The 23,246-nt window shown below is 36.5% G+C and overlaps 1 protein-coding gene across 2 annotated transcripts in view; it reads left to right on the forward strand.

The window, feature by feature from the left end:
- The window catches only part of ahrra (aryl-hydrocarbon receptor repressor a), a 75,618-nt gene that overhangs the window by 42,291 nt on the left and 10,081 nt on the right, over positions 1-23,246 (forward strand). For both annotated transcript variants that reach the window (XM_024280139.2, XM_036217415.1), the window contains 2 exons: positions 15,625-15,737; positions 20,646-20,735. In XM_024280139.2, the coding sequence (XP_024135907.1) occupies positions 15,625-15,737; positions 20,646-20,735 (203 nt within the window). The remainder of the gene's footprint in view (positions 1-15,624; positions 15,738-20,645; positions 20,736-23,246) is intronic.

Genomic DNA, 23,246 nt, shown 5'->3' on the forward strand with positions numbered 1-23,246 from the left:
TCAAAGCAGCTGCAGATATTTTACAGATAAACTTCAAAAGCTGAAAGAAACTGGAAGCTAAAAACAAATCAGAAGTATACCTCAGGCCAGTCCATGGCCTGAAGAAGGTTGCGGACCGATGTCATAGAGTACATCCATGAAAGCAGACCTTGAAGTCTCGTCTGCACAGCGTGGAGTACAGTTTTCCCTGAATAGACAGATCATTGCTGGCTATTTCGGGATGAGAGTCCACCGAGGAAACAAAGAGTGACTAACCAGACCACATGCACCATCTTGAGAGGCCGAAGCGCCGTCTCAGTGTGCCGACATCTCCGGACGATCGTTGTTTGTGTAAAAGCAGGCGTGCATGTTTACGATCTGTCACCGATAAGGCGGCATTAGGGGGTAAAAGTGTTATCTTAAAAATGTCACTCTCTAGAGACACAGATATCATCAGATTTGTGTAAACATCTACAAAGAAAGTATTGTAATGAGCTGTCCGTCTGCACTTTTTAACAGTAATTCAGGTGTCATTGCGGAAATTGACTCATTTGACGCCTCTGACTTGTGTAATAAGTACTTATAACCTGTTGCTCTTCGTTTTTCTGTCCTGTCCTGCTCGACTGTAAGGCGCACAAACTTGGCACGACCAGAATTTGTTGATTGTGGGCTGCTGATGTGACCCATCTGGGATTGAAGCATTGCATTAGGTCTTCGCACGCTATTTCCCCGCCACTCCCTCTCGCTCGGCAACTCCACCTCCCCCCTCCACTGTCACATGAGACACAGTTGCAGCGCTGTTGTTGGGTGAGGAGGATGTGGGTATCTGCTGGGTTTGTTTGTACGCGTGTGAGAATGAAACGCTGAAACTGGATCGAGGTTCAAATCCGCTCTGCAGGTTGCACGAGCGGAGGCTGCTCCAAAATGTTTCTAATCCACTTGTGTGAAATCAAATTGTGCATGTGTCAACAGACACATTAGCTTAATGCCCGTTTAAAGAAATTGAATCCATACAGTGTGACGGCAAATCCAAAGAAAAGGACGATTCTTCAAAGTGTCCCGGTTCTGTTTGCTGTTCCTGGTGAACTGGGCTTTTAAAACAGCTGATACTTCCTCAATCAGAGATGCTGCTCTTACTGTGGAAACATCCTGAAGCTATTGCACAGGAATTTCTGCCGTCCTGCTCATAAATCAGACTCCAGCTGAAGAGTCAAGCCTGGCTTGCAGGATGGTGCTCGCCGCACTGACCTGCTGTGGAGACATGTGCTCCTCACATGCATCTCATTTTAAAACTCTTGTTTGATTTTTCTCTGACAACTTAAATTTAAGAGAAAGTAATAGGGTAAGGTATTAAAAAAAGAGGGTAAATATTTCCTCAGATGGTTTCATTTGACTAGTCATGGTTGAAGCAATTCATTTGGAGAAGTGGGCAGTAAAGCTTTCCGTCAGTTAACCACGTTTTTGCATTTTTCAGAGTCATTAGTCTCAAATACTGTTTCACCAAAAGGACTTCTTAGTTTAAAGCAGAACTAGTTTGAAATAATAATTTAAAAAAATTGAGTAACTTTTTAGGTCTCCTTGAATGAAAAGCAATGATGAAGTTTTAGGGCCACCATAAAAAAATAACAAGAACAAAGTGGTAAAATTATGAGAAAAAAATCATAATTTTGCAAGTCTTTAGGAGAAATAATAAAAAAAATGAACGAAAAAAAAGTTGTGAAATTGTTAGAAAATGTTGTAATTTTGATTAGAATAAAGTTTTTAGAAATAAGTTTAAAAAAATACTAGAATCAAATCGTAAAATCGTGAGAAACAAATCATAATTTTACTAGAAAGAAGTCATAAAATTATAATAAAAAAGTTGTAATTTTATGATAATAAAGTTATCATGAGACAAAATTAATAATTTTACAGGAATTATTTTTTTTGTGAGAAACATTTCAAATATTGTTGAAAAAAATTGTAAAATTATGAGAAAACATAATTTTACTATGATAAAGTCATTAAGAGAAAAAAGTCAAAAATGAACATGAAAAAAGTTGTAAAATTATGAGAAAAACTGTATAATTTTACTACAATAAAGTTACTATGAGAAAGAAGTAAAAAAAATACCAGAATAAAGCTTTTAAATCATTAGAAAAAATTGTAATATTGCAATAAATATGTAAAATTAAAAGTTGGAATTTTACAAGTATAGCGTCGTTATGAGCAAACAATTTATATTATGGTCGTAAAGTTATAAAATTATGAAAAAAAGTTCTAATTTTATGAGAAAAAGTTGTAAAATTATTTTAAAAAGACGCAATTTTACGTTTTAAGTTGGAATTTTATTAGAATAAACTCGTAGAATTATGAGTAAGAGTCATATTTTATGATGGAGGTTTACACAATCAACTTTCTTTTCAAAAAAGCATGACTTTTTTTTCTTGTAAAATTATGGCTTTTTTCTCATAAATTTACAATTTTTCCCCTAAAAATGTTCAACTTTACAGTCGTAAATTACAACTCTTTTCTCATAATCCTATGACTTTTTTTTTGTAAATGTATTTATTCTCTATGTTGGCCCTAATACTCTGCCGTCAAAACCCAAATAACACTAGAAAACTATTTTTTTAGGCAATTTTTATCTTTCCCCTCAATTTTAGCTTCCCACTTTAAGTTTTGAGGACTTTAAAACTCAAATAGGTGAAGCAATATCTCTCAACTCTTGGAAAAAAAGCTAAATATGTCATGGCCATGAGCAAGTCTTGCTGCCAAAACATTTCGCTGTGGGGTGCCAACGGAGCCAAAGTGAAAGTTAATAGTCTGCTAAGCATAAATGGTGGTTTACTGACACAGAGTGCAATCTGAGGTTCATTAGTGCACAGGCGATAATTGAAGTGGTTGTTAGAGAAGCGTGCCGCACATTAGCTCTTGATGTTTATCATAAAAGTTTTAAAGGAATTCCACTTAAAACTTTCAGCCCTTCCTAATTTCCACATTTGGATGGTGTTGGTTTCATTTTAGATTTTAACTAAATATATCACACTTTTTAAGGTCACCTTAGGACTCTTTATTCCAACATCCACACTGAACTCAAATGTCATGATTTCATCTGGTAGATGTCCTTATAACTAACTTAAATCTGAACAAATCCAATAGAAATGTGATTTTACCTGCAGTTGACATTGATCTGATTAACCAGCCACATTCTACTCATTTTCATTATTGTGTTCTTTTTCGCAGATTACAGAAAAACTAGGATTGCAAAAGCATAATTTCAAATTTCATTATAATTTTTTTTTTTTTCTTATGGTTAATATCAGTTAGTGATATAACTAATGTCAGAAGCTGCACATTGGTGTGGTGGTCTGCAATCTTGCCTCAGGGTCATAAATATTGTTGGGATTATTAGTATTATAAATATTTCATAGATTAATAATCCTTAATCCACTCTCTGTCAGAAATGAGCACAGATTTATACCATTTATCGACGTTCTAAAACCTCCTGCAAAAATATCTTAAATGTTCTCTTTTAATACAAAAGCTTGTTTCACTTTAGTTACTTTCACTACGCCTGAAGAGGCTGAGCAAGTAAGTAAAATATAGCATGTTCAAATGTAATTAACCCCTTGACACCTAAATATGTTTCCAGCTATAAAAAAAGCTAAATTGTGTTTTGGCATTCATGTAGATGCTTAATTAATTTAATTTTGAAAATTGGTGAGATGCATATTTATGCATGATGTCAAGAAGTTAATAAGATTTTCAGGAGAAGGTTTTTACCAAAAATAAACAAGTTTCTGGGAGTAATGTTTCTTTTTTGGTATTTATATTTACTTCTGAGGTAAAAAAAGTTAATAAAAATACTGGCTTTATGGAGAATATTGTTTCGCAGTGCAGCAAATGGACATAAAACAAGTCCAAACTGACCTTTTGGGGTTATTCACTTGTGTTTTTTGGCTAAATTATGGACTATTGAGTTTAAATGGCGTTCGGTGTTGTCCGTACTCAGACTGCTTGTAGTAATTGGAGTGTTTGTAGCACGGATGACACGACAACGCAATCTGTTTGACCTCTTGGATAGTAAGTTTGTGTCCCACAAATATAAACATACTTACAGCTTCTTTTTCCGTTAATTTTTTACAATTTTTCACTAAAATCCTACATGCTATGACCCTGTGGGGTCTCAGTGGTTACACTCCTTCCAAAATGTCGTAACCCAGCATGAGCATGCACACAGACGGCATTCATCCTCCATTGAGAGGCTGTGTGAACTGACATCAGGAGAGTCGAGGCAAAAGACCGGTCGCGCCTTCGCCGTAGTGTGAATGAAGCCATTGTTTTCTCTGCTCTTTAGCAACACTTTGACCCTCCACTGTTCTGTTTTTAGAGGTGAGCTCTCTGCGGCTAGCAGACAAAAGAACCGGAGGATGAATGTTTTATTTAGGACGGTCATTGTTGAGACCTTAATCCTGCATGTATGGAAGATGGGATTTGTGACGTACAGTTGAATTGTTGTCAGATCAAAAGGCAAAAACCATTCGTGTCTTGGAACGTATCCATTAAAGTTTACTAATATTTGCTTCATCTTCATTTTGAAAATGTGACGCAGTGAGATCTGTGTAGCTTATAGTTCTATACTGTTTTAAATTAAGTTATAGTCAGAGACTGTGAGTGTAAATCAGTGGAACTCTGTAACAGCTTTTGGGTCAATGGACGGCCAATTTAACCCTTTAACACAGGAGCTCCAGTGTTTATGTTCTTTGATTTACTGTGACTTTTCAACCGTTAACACGATAAATGTCATTCCAGCAGATTCTGAAAAAGAAAAGCGGGGCGAGATTTTGTGTTTAAACTTCACCAACGATGCCTTAGGTGTTACTCCATCCAAATATGACTTCCCACTGCCTTCAGATTGGATTTTTTTCTGCCAGTGTCACTTAAGAGGCCATGGACATTTATCTGTATAATAAAGGTATCATCGAAGGTCCAGTACAAAAATTGAGTTTTTAAAATGTTTTTCTGCCATTTTTCTTATGATAAAGGTTATACATATAAAGAAAATTATATTTAGAATTGCATTTCTGAGTATTTTTTAAGCATTTCATTGTGTATCAGGATTAAAGATTATGTATTTGTGACGTAGAAAATACAATGGGCGGGGCCACAAGCCCCCTGCTCCATTCTGATGCATCCACTTGTAGACAAATACATCCATGTACGTCTTTATTATCATCATCTGTGCTGGTATCTGACTCAAAACTGTACATTTGGATAGCTCCAATATTGATCGCCATTTTTGTTGCGCTGGTGATGTTAGGTTGGAAATGTGAGGGGCTGTAAGCTAGCGGGAGATTGTGTAGACAGTGTGGGAAGGGTTGCTCTGCGCCAACAGTCCTGCCCACAACTCAGAGTGAAATTTATATTCCTGTCGCTCTGCAGAAACTATGTCCTAGAAAGTGACACAGATGTCTAGATTTTGGCTAACAACGACATAATCGTGATTGAAAGATAACTGGGAATGATGTTAAAACAGATCAGAAGAGTGGGTCTTTAAGTTTTGCTTTCTCCAAAACTCTCAAAAAAATGTAGCAGCATTACTGTCAATAGTCTGCAACAATGCTTGTGTAGTCAGGGATAAGCCCCTAATTATGAATAATAAAACACTAAAACCCTAACTGTGCATAGCTTGCAATACCAGCCTGAAATTATTCTTTATACATTTGGGAGACAAAAGACTCCTCACTTTGATTAAATTTAAGGATCAAAGTAGGGTTGATTTGCTGAGCCCGTCTAACTTCTTTTCTCTGATCTCTTCACCTCTCCATGTTTCCTCTAGAGGCAGTTTTGCTAAATGCACTTGGCAGCTTTGCACATGAAGTGAGAAAAATAATCTTCCGATTCAGAGCGGCAGCTTGTGTAAAGAGGTCAGACGATTGTATGTGTTTGTTTACCCTAAGTAAAAATCTCTTTAGTTGGTTGGGAATTAAATATAACGTCCACATGCACATATACACTCGGAGCATCACGCTAACACCAGATGCCAGAAATTGGAGTGGCGACCGAGTGGCATCTGGCATCTCTCCTCACTTTGCCTCTTTTAGCAAGCTCGCGTGATCCCACCGTCGTTCTCTACCGAGCCCTCTGACCCCTTATGGTCTGCGGTCAGGCACACGCACACATTGCATATATATCACACATGACTCTGACGAGCACACGTGTTGCCCGCCGGGCGAAAGCGGCCTTCCTCCCTGTGCCAAATGAAGTGATCAGAGGGAACAAGTATAGCGTTGGGAGAAGAGTCACTCAAAGGTGGTGTTGACATGCACAGATGGAGATGTAGTACTAGAATAGAGTCAATATGTCAAACAGAATATTTATATAATTGCAAAGTCAATTAAACTATTAAATAATTTTTTTGTGTATTTCAGTTGGGGAGATCTTTTAGCTGCTATAACAGTTTGTGATTTTAGTCCCTTTTTTTGCATAAAAACGGACGTTTAAGATCAAAGAAGCGGTTTTAGTTTATAAAAATGAGCATGCAGTGTCTGTCTGACTGACAGGTTCGTGCCACATGCTGATGAGGTGTTGGGGTTACAGATAATCATCTCACTTATGTGTTGACATTTGCTTAAAAGAGCTCATTACCCCTAAAAATGTCGGTGAGACATTGCTGGTGTGAAAGGCAAGCCACTTCTGCTAAGTAGAGCTGACAGACGAAACCACTTTAAGTCAAATTTAGCTGAGTATGATAATACATAGACTGCAGAAATGTCTGCTTTTAAGAATTTACAAAATCTCTCAATTGTTGCTAAAACTTCGACTTTTCTGTTAACTGACTTTGTACGCTATGACTATTTATATCAAACCAATTAGATTATTTGCTTAAGTCTAGCTAAGTTGGTGGTTAATTGAAATCAATCTTTATTTCTCCTTGAAAGGGAAGTATTTTTCTACTTTAAAGCTTTAAACAAACCTAGAAAAGTCATCTTTTAAAAGTGTTCTCTGTGGTCTTTTGATTATGTTTATGACGTTTTTGTGCAAGATTAAAAAACTTGTGTTGTTTCTTGAACATAGTTTCTAGCACCAGTTCATTCGAAATTTGTCTGAGTTGTGGCCAATGCTGTTGGCAAAGAGTAAGTTTGCCCTTATTTCCCATCATCCCTTTGTTTATACGCCCCTCACACCCCCAACCTTAAGGCGCATTTACACAAAACGCGATTCAATGTTAAGTCAATGGTGCAGATGCAAACTGACATGATCTCGGCGGTCTGGCAGCAGCGTAATTTAAGCAGCGGACATCAAATTTGTTGTTAGTGAAAGAGGGGCGGGCCACTCGAATTTGGCACGTGAATCGTTTTCAGTGTGAATGCACCTTTACATCACCTGAGCTAGGATTATCTGAGCTATCAAGCCGAATAGCTTTAAAATGGCAGCTCGGACAATACTTTTTTTTTCAAACTGCATTTTTTTTTGTCTGTTCCTGATTCACAGCGAATTGAATAATGAAATACACAGAAATGCTATTTTGAGCTGAATTTTCTACCCTCATCATTAGAAAAATTCCACATTCACCAGAGTAAGTACTAAAGTTATAGAGAGACCCTCAGAAACACCAAAATACTGTACAGAAGCCAAAGTGATACCGCTTAGAAACACCCCTCAACTGCTGACTGACATGAGGTTTTGTACATAAAGCATGATAGCATCACAGCTATCACTCCATCTCCCGACTTCAGAATACACCATTGGTGTTTCTAAATCTGCATTTTTTGTTTGCTAGTGTTAGATTGCTCCGCTAAAGATAAGATAACTCTTATCTTCATCTCAGAAAAGGGAAATTAGAAAAATGTATAATCAATGTGAAAATGAAACACATTTGAAACTAAGAAGTTTTTTTTATATTTATGAGAAAAGTGTTTTTGTTGATAGTAAGAAGCAGTAACTGTTTTTTTATACTGATTGATAACTATTAGCAATGCTAACGTTTTGCATTCTCATTCTGCTTCAACTAAACTGAATTGATGCTTTTTTACATCAAATGAAAAAAAGCTCTTTTTTTCTTTAAACTCTGCCTCTTTCGGGCCAACTTGAAAGAATCAGCACAATTCGATGAAGTCATAAATTCTCCTTTCTGCCTCTTGTAGTGGTTAGCACTCGTTTAGCATCGCGTGCAGGAGCAGCATTAGCATAGTTTCCATCCCGTGTAAATTCAGCTCGAGCGACCATCTGCCCATTATTATTTGCTTCAATGGGCCGAAACTGCACTGCAATCTTTTTACCAGTTACTCTTTGCTTTGTGGATTTAAAGAAAAAAATTATAAATACGTTTTTAAACTTTATTTATTTTTTTCACCTGAAAGTCTGCATCTGTTGTGCTAATCCATGCTGTTTACATCAGAGGTGTTACTCTACTTTTTTAGCATTTTTCTTCGCATTTTCCTTAATTTATCATGAATATTTGAGATTACAAATATGCTTAAGAGATTAAAAAAAACTACTATAAACAGCAGCACATGTATTGTGCAGTAAAAGAAAAAACAGGGATTCCAGCTTCACGCAGATTCCCTTTGGGACTAAAAAGCCTGTTCTTCATTGTGGCCAGGTGGAGTTCCTAAACGCAAAGTTTTATTAACCACCAGCTCCTTGAGAGAGCAAAGGGCCACAGACATCCTCAACAAAACAAGAATTCAAGGAAAAGCTATTTTTAGAGGCACCAAGCAAACAAATCCAGACACGCAAGCATCACTTACAGCAATAATGAGGGTCTTGTGGATGTTGTGTTCTCCGCCATGCATGCCATCCAGACAGGGTTGCATTTGAGAAGAAGTGGTACTTTCTGGAAGTCTTTCAAGATCCACTTCGATGAAAATTGTGTTGTTTTTTTTAGCATGTTCTTGTGGAATATTTCTAAGAATCGAAATATATTTTCATTGGAAATGGAGAAATGCCTGTAGCAGTGACGTAGGTGTTAAAATCTACAAACCACAAGCTCCCTGCTCTGCCCCATTCTGATCCATCCAAAAAGAAGTCCGGACAAATAGGATTCTTTTTCTTAAGCTCGACAGTCATCGTCTATGGACTTTTCAGTTCAAGTTGTAATACTCTTTCACTGTCTCATTTCCCCTCCAAACACAGTCCCTTCTGGAATAACTTGGTGACTCATGACAGACTTAGTATCCGGAGTCTAACCCCCACAAGTAGGCCAAGGGTTCAAGGTCAAGGTTGTGGCTGGTGGGAGCGTCACATCCCCGGCAAAGACAGGAAAACTGGAGCTTCTCATTCATTCTTCACTTACCAGACACTCATTTGAGTTCAGTCAAATGTGAAAAAAAAATGTTCCCACATAACAGGCTCATCTCACGCAACACAGCTCGGATGCAACCTGTGAGTCTGAGAGGAGAGCCTCCAGCTGTTTGCATTTTGTTATTTTTTGTTAATTGTCTGTGTAAGTATTGCACCACATTTGGCTTAAGTTGTGGTTCATTTTCCCCGAAGCTTGACAGGGCAAATTAAAGAGTGTTTAGACAGCATTACGGCTGGCGCAACTTGTATTTAGCTCTTTTGGTGGCTCCATCAGAAAAGCACTTTTGCCGAACAGACAAACATTATGCTCACATTATACTGCGTTCAAGAGCACGCTGAGCGCAGGTTCTTGACATTGACTGTATATGAGATCTGGAATGTGCGATCCCTCCCCCTCCAAACAGGAAGTACCTGCTAGCTCCAACAAGCCAAAACCCCCATTGACTTCTATTGAGAATTAAAAAGCTATTACTCAGTCAATATATTTGTCCCCTTCTTGCTGATCCTATTTTTTTTTTTTAATCTGAAGTCTTTTGATTTATAAACTGACCAATTAGACGCGTCAGTAAAAGCATGTGACGCCCACTAGCCCCCACCTCAAACATTTGATTGATAGATTCTCTATCAGTAGAAGGGGTGTGGCCTTCGAACAAGCTTACTCCTGATTGGCGACAGTAGTTGCCATAGAGACGACTCAAACCAATCACTGTCAAATAGCTCCAACATGGCGACGTCCGTATCGTGGAAAAATGGTGACTGAATTGATTGACTGAACCGGAAGTATGACACTTTCTATAGCTGACATCATACTTACTCAGTCCAGATCTCTATATACAGTCAATGGTTCTTGAATGCACTTTAAGCGTATTGTGGTTACATGGTACTGTCGCTACCTAATACTAGCGCATGTACCTACAATTTGAAGAGGCAAATTTCGCAAAATCTGCTATGGACATTTTCTTTCATAGGTCTATTCCGTTAAATAAAAGACTTGGTGTCATATAATTCAGTTCTGGCACAAACTGCAGTTATTATTATCTCCTTTATGATCAGCTTTCAAATGGTTGGTACCATGATTTACAAAGGACGCTAACCATATGTCACTACCAAATCCAACCTGGTTTTAACTTTCAACTTGCGTTCAATCGATGTTAGTTTTCCCAAAAACGGACTTAAAACGTGTGTAACGACCTGTGAACGCAAGAGTCTTGAGCATGAAAGCCCAAAACGCGCTTTTCTTGAGCGCGTGTTGCCGATGTCGGTGTGAACGTAGCTTTACACGTTCATGCCACAATCAGTCATAGAAGCTATTTATAGAAGCAAGTGGATCGCCTCCAGGTTATAACACCAGTAATTGTTTACCAAGAGGACTGCCCGGCGCCAGTTTTACGTTGCAGTAAAGCCACATACAGTAGCAGCCCAGTAGAAAAGCTGCCATTCAAGTCTGTTTTGCCTGAGGCCTGGTGTGTGTCGACGTCTGCTTGCCAACTAAAACAGAAAAGTGGAAACAATTGAGCTTGGATCTTGATCTTCGTCTCTTAAGATCCTGTTTGCTTTGTGAAAATATCACTTCCCTTTCACCCCTGTATGTAAATGTGCAACCAGGGCATTTGTTTATGTTCTGTTCAGGAATCAAATTTTCTGCTGCTTCAGAGATTAGGCTTCCCCTTGCACACACACTCCCTCCCACCACCCTCAAACATCACTCACTCACGGTATAATCTTCTCTGAAAGATGAATATTTGTAATTCCAGCAATCCCTCCCACAAAAGTACTTTACGTGAATGTTGTTTTGTCAACAAAGCGTTTAGACTTTTGACGTGTAATCATGGAAAAATGAAAATATTGTCATCCAAAACAATATGGAAAAAGATTGGAATGAACAAAAACATAAGCGATGTGAGTGTAGTGGAAACGTCTGAACCCGTTTGACTTGAGAAAATTATAAATAAAAAAAACTTTTTACTGTAAATCTTAGGAAAAACAAAAGTCAAAGTGGTCTGGATGGAGATCCGGACATTTAATCTGTGGCATAACGAAGTATTAACTAACATTACAGTGCAAGCTTAACCTTTTCTGCAGAACTCCATTGAGCGCCTGCCAGCAGTCATCAATATTTAACAGCTGTTGCTATTATGAAATTCTTAATGGGTTAATGTGGCTCGGCGGCTTGCACGCAAGGCCTTGGCTGCTCGCCATCAGCCTGTCAGGAGGAAAGGGGGGGGAGATTGACAGACGGCTCGCTCGCGTGACAACCAGCCTTTGATCGTCCAGCTCCTCTCTCTCTTTCTGTGTGTTGGTATTGGTCTCTCTGCTGTGGATTTCCTGTGCCGGCGGAGAGAACGAGAGACATGCACACCCACAGAAGAAGAGCTCCGAGGGAAGGGGCGGGACCAGGCAAAGGAGGTGGCAGCAAGCCAGCCTAAACCCATTACACACACACACACACACATAACCAGAGTTTTCTCTACTCACGCAAGCCCTGTAGGAGGGGAGGGACCACTGTGCTGCTCAGCCACTCCATGTTCAGGTCTGCTTTACAACTTTAAATCAGCTGCCAAGAGATGGCACCACGCTGCTGAGGAGAGCCAGGAACACAGATAATGGCTGGCTGTGTTTGGGTGGAATTTAATTGCCTAATTAAGATCAAGATTTACTCTGTGCACACAATGAATAGTATTTGGTAGCAATAAATAAATAGATAAACAAAGATGATAAAAAAGATTTAGAAGAAAGAAGCTTAAAAAATACTGTATTTTTGGGACTATAAAACCCTCTGAAGTATAGGTCACAGCAGCAATTGGTGCTTCTTCTTCTGCTTTACTGTCACTAGCAATTACTGAGACACACAGTTGCAGTGCCCTTTAGTGCTTGTTGATATTTATTTTTAATTTATTTTGCACCTGAGTATGCAAAAATAAATAAATAAATAAATAAATAAAATAAAAATTTGGCTTGTACTCCGAGAATATAGAGTACTGTCAGTTGTAGATTTAGATGTGTTATATTTTACGTATTTGTGCTACTGGTTATGTGTTTTGTTTCAGAGTAAGCTTTAAGAACATTTAGTAGCAGGCATAAATGCATTCATGCATTAATATTAAATCTCAATGTAAAAGTGATCAGAGGCTTTCTGTGCTCCATCTGGGATTGGACAAAAATACATTAAATGCATATATTCTTCCATTTTTTCACAGATACATTTCTTTTTTTAAGTTAAAATTCAACAGATAGGTGATTTTATTTGACATTTTGTATACTAACAAACCACACCACCCCATAACACTGTATAAAGAAAAGCAATTATAATATTATGTCATCTTACATTTATTTTTTTCCATTGCACCATTTACAAGGGGAAACAATGTTTTTTTTTTTGCACTTTTTTGCCACCATACCTACAACAAAAGCATTTTAACAAGCATGATAGCCTTGACATGAGAGAAAAGCGGTGTTTACACTCTGCAACACACGTTCAAATGTGCACCTTCAATGAAAAGTCTATGCAAATGTGTTTAATTGTGCATTTCAGACTTCTTCCACATTCAAAACTGTAGCGTTCACATGTAGCTATGCACATTTTTTCAAGTCTGCTTTGGGGCTCTACATGCATTGAACATGCATTGAAAGTTGATCCAGGTCAAATGTTGACCAATCAGAGACTCAGATTTCATAGTAACATTTAAACGGTGTCCTTTTTTAATCGCAAAAGTGACAACCATTTGAAAATTGATCATTTAGCCCATGTAGAAAAATAATAATCACGGTTTTTGTCCGGCTGGAATTATACGACAAGAAGTCTTTTAAATATCGGAAGCCCCTCCCTGCTCGTCCATTGTGAACATCGAGGGCTAAAAGTGCTTTCAATCAACCACAACACACAGAACAGTCTCAAAATAATACCTGATTGATGAGAACTTTGCTCACAATTTTATCTGGGTTTTACATCACTGCGATATGTAGTAGATTCCAGTTTGACTACAACTAAATGAAAAACTTTTTTGGAAAAAAGTTGTTTAAAAAAAATAAAAAGCTGTTTTTAATGTTAAAATAGGAAGAATAATCAGAAACACAAGTTTTACCTTGATTGTTACTCTTTTATACCAGTTTAAATCTTGACTCAGATGATGCCCATATTGTGAAAGTTTAAGAATAATTAATGTTGACCAAGATCATGATATTTATTACAATCGAAATACCTGAAACTGGACTCTTTCAGCAGCACTTTTTGGTGTCATCCACATCCCGCTACCCGTCACTTTATTTTACCCAACACTCACGCGCAGCAAAAACGCACCTCGACGTTCTTTCGTTTTTGGACCATAAAATAGAGGCAAAGAAAAGCAAACCTGACGACACCAACGGCTGTGAATAAAAGCTGGTATTGTTGGGGGAGGAAATGCCGGTCCCGATAATTAATCATCCAGTGTGTTTGTCTTTCCTGACGCCTCATCCTCTCCAAAAAGCTGCAGTAGGAGAGAAAACAAAAACACGGTCGGTGTTGAAGGAGGAGAATAAAGACGGTTATTGGATTCATTTCCTTTTTCAAACGGCGTCCACCGGCTCACATGATACTGTGGTGATTGAACAAATTGGTTTTATATGTGCATGGCGGCCTGCAGCAGACGTGATGACAAAGTGGTTCAAACGTTGCTGGCTTTGAGGATGAGGATGCTGCAACCCCTCCAAAAAAGTCATTTTTGTCATTTTATGGAGGGATTCTCATGAAATTTGTCATCAAACTAGTGGTTGGAGGGAAAAAGGTTTATTAAATCGTGATAGGAGGAGGGATGAACAGGGGGCAGTAAAAGGTCAAAGGGTGAAGAATTGGTCACCGTAATGAGGTTATTCAGTGGGGGGGGGGGTTAGCATCAGGCGATGCTCGCACACAGATCGTAGCGTTTTTTCCTAATGAAGTTGTGGCTGGGGCGCTTGTGTGTATGTGTTTTTGCGTGACTAATCTCTGATTGCTACAATAAGTGATGGAGCAAAGGGCTGATCTCGGAGTGACCCACATGACCCTGGCAGCACACCCATGGGACGATCACGCAAACATGCCTCATTCATGACAGAGGGCATGTTTGGAACATGTTATTTAACAGAAAAGACTGGACGTCACTAAGACACTGATAATGATTTTGTTCCCTCTTTGTCTTTAAACAGTTCTTGATTTTTCTCAGAAGAATTTACGTAATGTCGTCTGTTTTCCTTGAGCAGGTTGATTTTTCCTCAAATCCTTTAGTTTTGTGCTTTTAGAGTAACATACACTGATGTAACGTAAATTAAAGAGGTAAAAAAGGAACCACATCTGATATTTGGCACAACATGTGCTGTATCTCGCTTATTCTTAAAGTTCACTACATTCAAAAATTGACATGTTTTCGGGGGTTTAAGATGTTTCACATAATTTAATATATTTTTGCTCACAACAATGTTAGTTTAGTCAACTTAAGGGGAAAATGTGCCTTATTTAGCCACAATCTTAAATTTGATCCACATCATGGTGTAACTGCATTATAAACAATTAATTATCATCAAATTTTGGATTATTTCAACACAGCAAATAGACATTTAAAAAATTAATTAAAATAGATGAGTTATTCTCACCATAAAGTCTTGAAAAATGGCTAAACTTTTTCCCGCCCAAAGTGTTTTTGAGGTTTCTTGGAGACAGCCATTTTTGAAAGGAGCAGGAAAAGCCCTTCCACTGCCCCTAGTGGAAAGAAGATTAACTATAGGACAGAAAACACCATTTAATATTAATATTAATAATATTAAAACATTTTTTTTATTTTAAAATTTCTTACAATGTAATACAAGAATTATTGCATTTATTTATTCATTCATTCATTCATTTATTTTGAGGTAGGCATTTGCATTTTCCTTTTGAATCAAATGTGACTGTTATCAGGATAGGGTCATATTGCCAAAATATTATTTTTGGTTCCAGGCTTTGTGGTAGAATGAATTACTGAATGAATTATTGAAATATGCTGTGGTAAATTAACTATAAATAACTTACACCAAAAAACAAGTTTGCTAACTGTAGATGAGTTTGACTGTTTTTGCAGTTTTACTTTAATTAACCGTTTAAATTAAATAAAGGTTGAACATTTGTAGAAAATAAAATTATGAATGTTTTGGACTTAAAACTAACTTTAAACAACATTTTGCCTGGAAAGAGGAAAACAAAAAAGATTTTTTAAAAAGTGAAAATAGATATTTTTAACCCATTCTTCTTCTTTTTATTGTTATTGGTTTTATAATAGTAGTATTTACATCAAGTTTGCAATCAAAAATATAAATTGGTTCCAAATGTGTATTTTATTAATATCATTTTTTGTGTGTTTTTTGCAGCGACTCAAGAGAAGACCTCCAGAAAGCAGATGATTGGCTCCTCCAACCCCGACCCCAGAAAAGAGAGCCTCTCTTTAGGCGCCACCATCAGTGAGAGCAACCTCCTCTTGGAGGTAAAACTCACAGAGTAATTCCGCGCACGCCGCTGTGCTTGGTTTGTCAAGGTTGCACTTTCCGACTCCCTGCATGTCAGTGAAGTGCTCTGTTGGCAAACAGAGCTGTAAGAAGATTTGTCTGTGTGCGTTGCCCTTTGGCGCGACCTCTTGCGTGACACAGAGGCGAGACGGCAGCATCGGAGCTGACGGAGGCGGATGGGACTCTGGCACGCCGGCGGCCCATGCAGCCGGTGAAGTGGGCGTGTGTCTGTGTGGGAGCATCTCTGTCTGAATGCATGCGCTCCTGTGTGAAAGTGAGCAGAAGGGAGTGAGAAGAGCACACTAAGCCTGTCAGGGCTCATCAGAGGAGCGAGCTGATTTGTTTCTCAGTCACTTGACCTGAGACCTGTAATGAGGTTTAGAGTGGATTCATAAAAAAGAGCTTCTTCTGGAGCCCCAACAGCATGTGACAAGCCGGTCCTCGTTATTCTGAGACATCGGGACACCCGAGCTTTAATCTTTAATGCTTCGCGCACGGGAGTAGCGTCACGTTCGGACAGTTATAGCAGCAGGCGGCCTCGTGGGAACCGCTGAGACATCAGATCTTCATTTCACTTTCCACACTCCATCGACTTTGCAAAGAAACAAACTGACACTGTTGTCCAACATCGGTGTGCTCAGACAAAAACTCACAACCGATGAGCCTGTTAACATTTCATGGCTCTCAATGGGGCCGAGAACAAACGGTTAGATTGACCGTGATGATGTTGCGTGACTCGTCCTCCTCTGCAGCCTTGTGGAAAGCTTTGTGAAGAGATCCAGAGAGAGGAAAAGCAGATTTTTGTACCTCATGGTTTAATATATACACAACCTTACCCTCTATCTGACTTGGCAATGCATACGTGCACATCAGCACTCAGCGGTGTATAATTTATAATATTAATGCCAGTCAGTGTAGCTGCATTAGATTGTGCATCTTCCTGTTTGCAATGCGTATCTTATCAATTTAAATCAATGAAAGGGACCAATATGAAGACTTTTGATCAATAGTTTAAATAATAATTTAAATAATTTAAATATGTAGACTTAAATGATTTATCATATATTGTCATGCAAAATTCTGTGCCTAAATTTGTACTTAAAAAATTAAAAATATATCAACATTTTTGCGCGTTTACTTTTACATTAGCGTAAGCAGCGTAGAATAATGAATTAAACAAAAAACAGACACTAATTCTTTTAAAAATAAAAAACATTGCGTAAAATGAGAATTTTACTTCCAATTTTCAAAAAAAAAATATTCAAATTTACATGAATAGGGTCTAACATCAGAAAATACAAAAAATATGCAGTTGGTGTTGCAATCTACTGTTTTTGTTAAAGGTTTAGCATCATATACTATGTGTGACAGAAAATTATGGTTTTTATTAAAGTACGATTGAAAGCTAGAGGTGCCTAAAAATTCGAAACAATAAAATTGTGATTAAAAAACAAATTTTGTTAAAAAAAAGGCTTTAAATGCTTTTATTTTGTTAAACTTCACATAAAAAAAATAATTAATTAATAATAAAAATGTTTAGAAAATTTAAGTGAAAGGAAAAACTTCACAAAAAAATTATCTAATAAATCTTTTATTTTGAAAAATCCACACAAATTGTTTTGTGATTTTAACACAAACTGTCAAAAATAATTCAATGTAAATTTTCTCCATCGAGAGCGTGGAAAAGCAAACGATTGAAACCACGCCGCACAGAACAATCTGCCCTCCTCCCGGCCAAAACCTCCTCTCCCACCGCGTGCTAACCCCCCCTCTGCATTCAAATCCATAATATTTTTTATTATTATGGAATTTGCGTGCAAAGCGTCTTTCAAGTTTTGTAAGTCAAACCCTTTTAGTGTCCCATGGGCCATTTTGAGAGTCTGGGTTGCAGATTTTTGGTGTGTAGGGCCAGCAGCAGGTGTTTCCATGACCTAAAGGCTTTAGTATGTGAAAGAAAGAATAAAACAAAAACATGATATCTGAGAGAGAACAAAATAGCAGAGCCGTTTATCTCCTTTTATTTATGGAACTGAATCTTTTTTTCTGTTTGGAGAATGAAAATACAATAATAAATACTACGGCTGAGTATTTCTTCTTTCTTTCCGTTGTTCTTTCCAACCTTTCGGTGGTAAAATAAATTAGAACAGCTACATGGTTGTTGGTGGAGCTACGTGTCCCCATTCGTTAACTGTCATAAATTAGCCGGCTATTTTATTTATCATTTTTGAAAACTAATATATTCAGCTCCCATAATAAACTGCGTTTGCCTGTGTGGATTGTTTTTTTCTGTTTTTTCTGTGGAGGGTCAAAAGTCTCAAGCTTATTTGTTCCAGAAGAGTAAAACTGTCAAAGTCCAGCAGGAATTTATTGTCTTGGAAGACGAGTCGGGAAAAGGCGAAATGGCTAAATAAACCAGCGCGAACCCGACGCGTAAATTCTGGCTCTTTTCTGGGCTTGTGGGAAATCATAAGTTAACATTTTTATTATATATTTAGGATTCCTTTATGGCTTTTGTTTGGGCTCTAAACGGATTTTAGATGCCTAAATGTCAGATTTGGAATGGGTTTTTCAAAATAAAAGACATATTTGATGGTAGACTTTTCAAAATGCTTCATTTTTTTCATCTAAAATTTGCTTGAATACTCCTCTCATGTCTGTGCGTGTGGGTTTCTGTGGCGGCGTGTGTGCTGGGGTCACTTGGGGGGCATGTGCCAGTTGAACTTGTCAAACATTGTCTCCATCAACAGCATCCATTACCTCCCCCTCATCCCCCTTCCCTGCGATCCCTTCTTCTGTTTTTTTTTTGCTTCATTTGATCTCAATATTTTTATTTATTTTTTATATGTTTCAAAAATACATGCACACCGAATCTCCATACATAAAAAGGTTATTTTTACTCAGAAAAACATAATGAAAGCACTATAACCCAAAAATATTAGTTTTTGCTCCAAAAAATAACTTATAAATATATCCCAACATGATTAATCCAGGAATTGGATTGAAGAAATAACTTTAACCGGTCCAAAGTGCAGATTATCAGTCATCCGGGTGGGCTCAGGTGGACCTCAGTGGCCAGGGCGAGACGTTTCCCCACGGGGCCACTCAGGTCATCACAAGGTGGGGAGAAAAGTGGGAAACAAGGGGGCTGGGGGGTGCAGAGTTTGAGGCCATATTGATGTACACCGTGTTAAATAAACTGACACGCTCACACATCAGGAAAGACCTGCACAGTCTCGCGGTAAAGGGAAGTGACAGAGTCTGGCAGCAGAAGAGTGGCCTCGCCGTTGTCACGCTATCACGGCACATGCATAAACATTCACACTCTCTCAAAGGCCTCCTTCCTCTCCTTCTTCTTCCTTCCTCGCTTTCATTTCGCCCATCTGTCCATCGCTTCCATTTAACTGAAGCCTTTTGGGAAACAATTTTTATTTCTTTCTTTATTTTTAAAATAGTTTATACTTAAAAAATGAGAAAAAATATACTTTTTTTTAATTTAATTTCCATTCATCTATCCAACTCTGTTCATCTCACTGAAGTTGGTGCACAATTTTTTTTTAGTTTAATTTTTGTTTAGAAAAAGTAGAAAAAAGCACTTCTTGGAGAATTTTGCTTTTTATTATGATTATTATTATTTTTTTTTTAGAAAAAAATACTCTAATTTCTGTCCACCTGTCCATCTCTAATAATTTGATTTAAGCCTTTGGTGTGCAATTTTTATTTTTATTTCTTTAGATAAGTTTGTATTTTAAAGAAAACACTTTTTGAGATATTTATTTATTTGTTTGTTCATTTATTTATTTTGTTTTAATTTCTGACCATCTGTCTATCTCTTCCATTTGACTGGAACCTTTTGGCACACAATTTTATTTTTTAATTTATTTATTTTTGATAAGTTCAAGTTTAAAAAAATAGTAAAAGAAAAACACTTTTTTGGGAGATTTTTGCTGTTTTTAATTTCTTTTGCTTTTATTTTTGTCTATCTGTCTATCTCTCCTCATCTGATCGAAGCCTTGTGGTGCACACATTTTTGTAGATACATTTTTGTTAAAAAATAGAGAGAAATAACTTTTTGGAGAGATTTTTGCTTTTTTTTCTTAGAAAATATTTGCTTCAATTTCTATCCGTCTGTCAATCTCTAATCATTCGATTAAAGTTTTTTTACCACATTTTTTATTTTTATTTCTCTAGATAAGTTTGTGTTAAAAGAAACAAGTAGAAATAACTTTTTTTGGATGATTTTTGCTTTTTTTTTCTTTTCTTTAAATTTTGCTTTAATTTCTGGTCATCTGTCCATTTCTCCTCATTTGATTTGATTTAATTTAAATTTTTTTTTTAGATAAAAAAAAGTCTAAAGAAGGAACTTTTTGGGGAGATTTTTTCTGCATTTTTATTTCCTAATTTATTTCAAGCATGTTATTAAAGACAACAACGCCCTCACTGAAAACAATAATCGTTCATTCAATCAGGCCAAAAAAACATCTCTATATGACATAACTTAATAAATAAACATTCTTGAAAAGGCTTATTAAAGCTATTTTTTAATAGCCACTGAACACAAAAAATAAAAAAAAGTTTCATGCTTTATAATTACCTTTAAAATCTAAAAAGAAGCTAATTAAAACAAAAATAACATTATAAATTGCTTTTTGTGTATAATTTGTGTTAATTTCCTATTTTAAAAGAAATTCCTATATATATAATTTCCTGTTTAAATTTGTGTTTTTATGCAATAAAATGTCATTAAATAAATGTCACTTGCACTCAGATGCTACAGTAACCAGTATTCCTAAAAAATCAAAGACATCCGGACTTTAACGTCATTCAAAGTTAGATGGAAAATGTGCATTGACTTCATGACTCCATAATCCTCTTGTCTTTGTGTTCAGTCTCTGACAGGTTTCGCCTTGGTGGTGAGCAGTGATGGGATGGTTTTTTATGCTTCTTCAACTATTGTGGACTACTTAGGATTTCATCAGGTGAGTCCAGGATTTTAATCTCTTTTAGTGTTTTATGTTGAAGTTAATCTGAACGTGCTGCACATTTGTGAAAAAAACGTTTGCTTAGTTCCTCTTTGTTTGTTCTCACTATAAAAAGATGACTCAAATCCGAATCATGTATTGACTTCATCACTTTTTATACAACTAAGTTTATGACAGTTAATATTTTTAGCGTGTGAACATTCAGGAACTGCGATGGCACTAAAAGTAGACGCTGAGTTCAACAGTTACTCATGTTTGGCCACACAAATGAAGCAAAAAATTCAGCTTTTAATTGCTACTTTTTTACATATATACAGTATTTTTTATGTCAGAAATAAACAAAAAACTTGCTCTTCATAAAGCCAGAAAATTATCCTAAAAAGTATCAATCACTCAAAATTGGTAAAATGTTGTTATACTTTTATCAATAAAAGAAAAAAAAATAAATACTGGATATTATATAAGTATATGTTCAAAATAAATGTTCTATATTTTTCAACACATCAGTGAAAATCCTGTTGGATCCAAATAAAGTTTAAATAAGAGAATTCAACATTTTAAGTTAATTCAACATTTTTTTTTGTCAAAACTTTAAAAATGTTCACATTTTTTTTCTATAAATGTTGACACTGTTATTATACTTTTATGTTAATCATTTTTTTCTTTATTTAAATGGTTAGATTCTTTTTATTTCTTTGTATTTTTCCCATCTTGACTGCCACTAAGTTGTTGCCTATTGATCTATAAAACATACTTATTTACAAAAGTTTATATTATTTTCTTATTGGTTGACTAAACAAAAACCACAAGACATAAAGTTCACTAAACTACATGGAGATTGTTGACTGCAACACAAAATTCCACCGTTTTCAAAGAAAAATAACAGTTTATCCTATTATTTTCCATATTGAAGTAAATTTTGTGTGTTTTAGTAGTTTTGTCTCCCATAAAATACTATACTGGTTACTGATTTGAGTATAAGAACTGATTTGACAAATTAAAGAGATTAATAAGTCATTGCTTTTACATCTTTAACTTATATTAGTTTAATCCCTTCGAGGTCTGTGTCACAAACTTGCAACGTGGATTTCTCCTAATTTAGCATCACTACAGAAAAAACAATGAAGAATGTTTTTTACACAATTAAAAATACATTTAGGACTAAAAATTCATTATTGAAATCAATTAAATTCATTTTAATATAATTAATTGCCCTTTATTGCCATTAACTAATCATACAGTTTGTAGTTATTCTAATCAAATCATATTTTTATCAAATAATATACATTGTAAGCATAAAAACAAACACAAAATACAATATTTTCACTTATACAAGTAGAAAAAACATTTGAAATATAAAGTAAGTTCAACGAAGAAGCGTTGCTTTTAATTACGAAATTGAAAAGTTTCCCAGAAGTTAGCACTGTAAGTGTATGTTACATAAAAGCACAGAGAATCGCCACTCGTATTATCAAACTTGAATCTGACAAGCAAATCTTTTTCTCTTGGTTGAGCAGCTAACGAACCAGAATGAACGGCCTCTTTTTAGTCGTCCTCTGTGCCGCCCGATCACACCACCAAAAGTTAGCCAGTCCACCAGGTTCCAGCTGAGGGTCTGCAGAGGGTCCAGGACCTTTGCTTCACCCCGACGCCCACTCGGCGGGGGTCCACTTATGAGTGTGTGAATCTGCACGCGCACGATTTCTCTTCCCCAGCATTAATTATGAATGACATCAACACAGTCTTCGCCTGCCCTCCTCTTCTCTTCTAAACCATGAATTAAGTGCTTTTCAGTGTTAAAGCGCTCCCTTTGGCCTCGTTCGCAGCCTCACACACCTACATGAGCTGAAGTCCCTTTGCTCTCCTTTAACCCACAATCACATGGGACCACAAACTGACATCAAATCCAAAGTGGCCTGAGAAACAGCTGTGTGTATGCTTAGATTGGTAGTGATGAATGGCAAAGGAAATTAAAGATGAACAATGTTTTATTTTGAAATATCATTATCCAACCTGTACTCTAGCTTAAAAGTCACATAGGCAATTAATTATATAATTTAAATTTGGTAAACAGCCAGTCAAGTACTTTAGATGAGTACTTTTTTTGCATTTAAACTACATACAAATGTTTAAAAAAAGCTTTAAGAATGGTCAGAGTTTTCAGGAAGGAATAAATGAGCTTGAGGATTTTATTTTTAGCCAAACTTCCAAATTTTGCACAATTGTGTCATCTAGAAATCAAGGATAATGAAGGATTTCATGACATTTAATTACACTTAACACAAAATTAATTTAAAAATGTTATATGTGAACCTAACTGCTTTCGTCTCATTTAATTTTTTTTATTTTTATAAATTCTCATTGTATTTAAGTTTTTATGTATTTTCTGTCAACTTTATCCATATTTGATTAAAAATATGTTCAATTCTGATAACTCGTGGTTTAATCAAACAGCTACCTGATCAATATCTCAGCTCTATTATCTCAACTCTTCTGTTACGTTTAACT

This window comes from Oryzias melastigma, linkage group LG20 (genome assembly GCF_002922805.2).
Source record: "Oryzias melastigma strain HK-1 linkage group LG20, ASM292280v2, whole genome shotgun sequence".
Classification (NCBI taxonomy): Eukaryota; Metazoa; Chordata; class Actinopteri; order Beloniformes; family Adrianichthyidae; genus Oryzias; species Oryzias melastigma.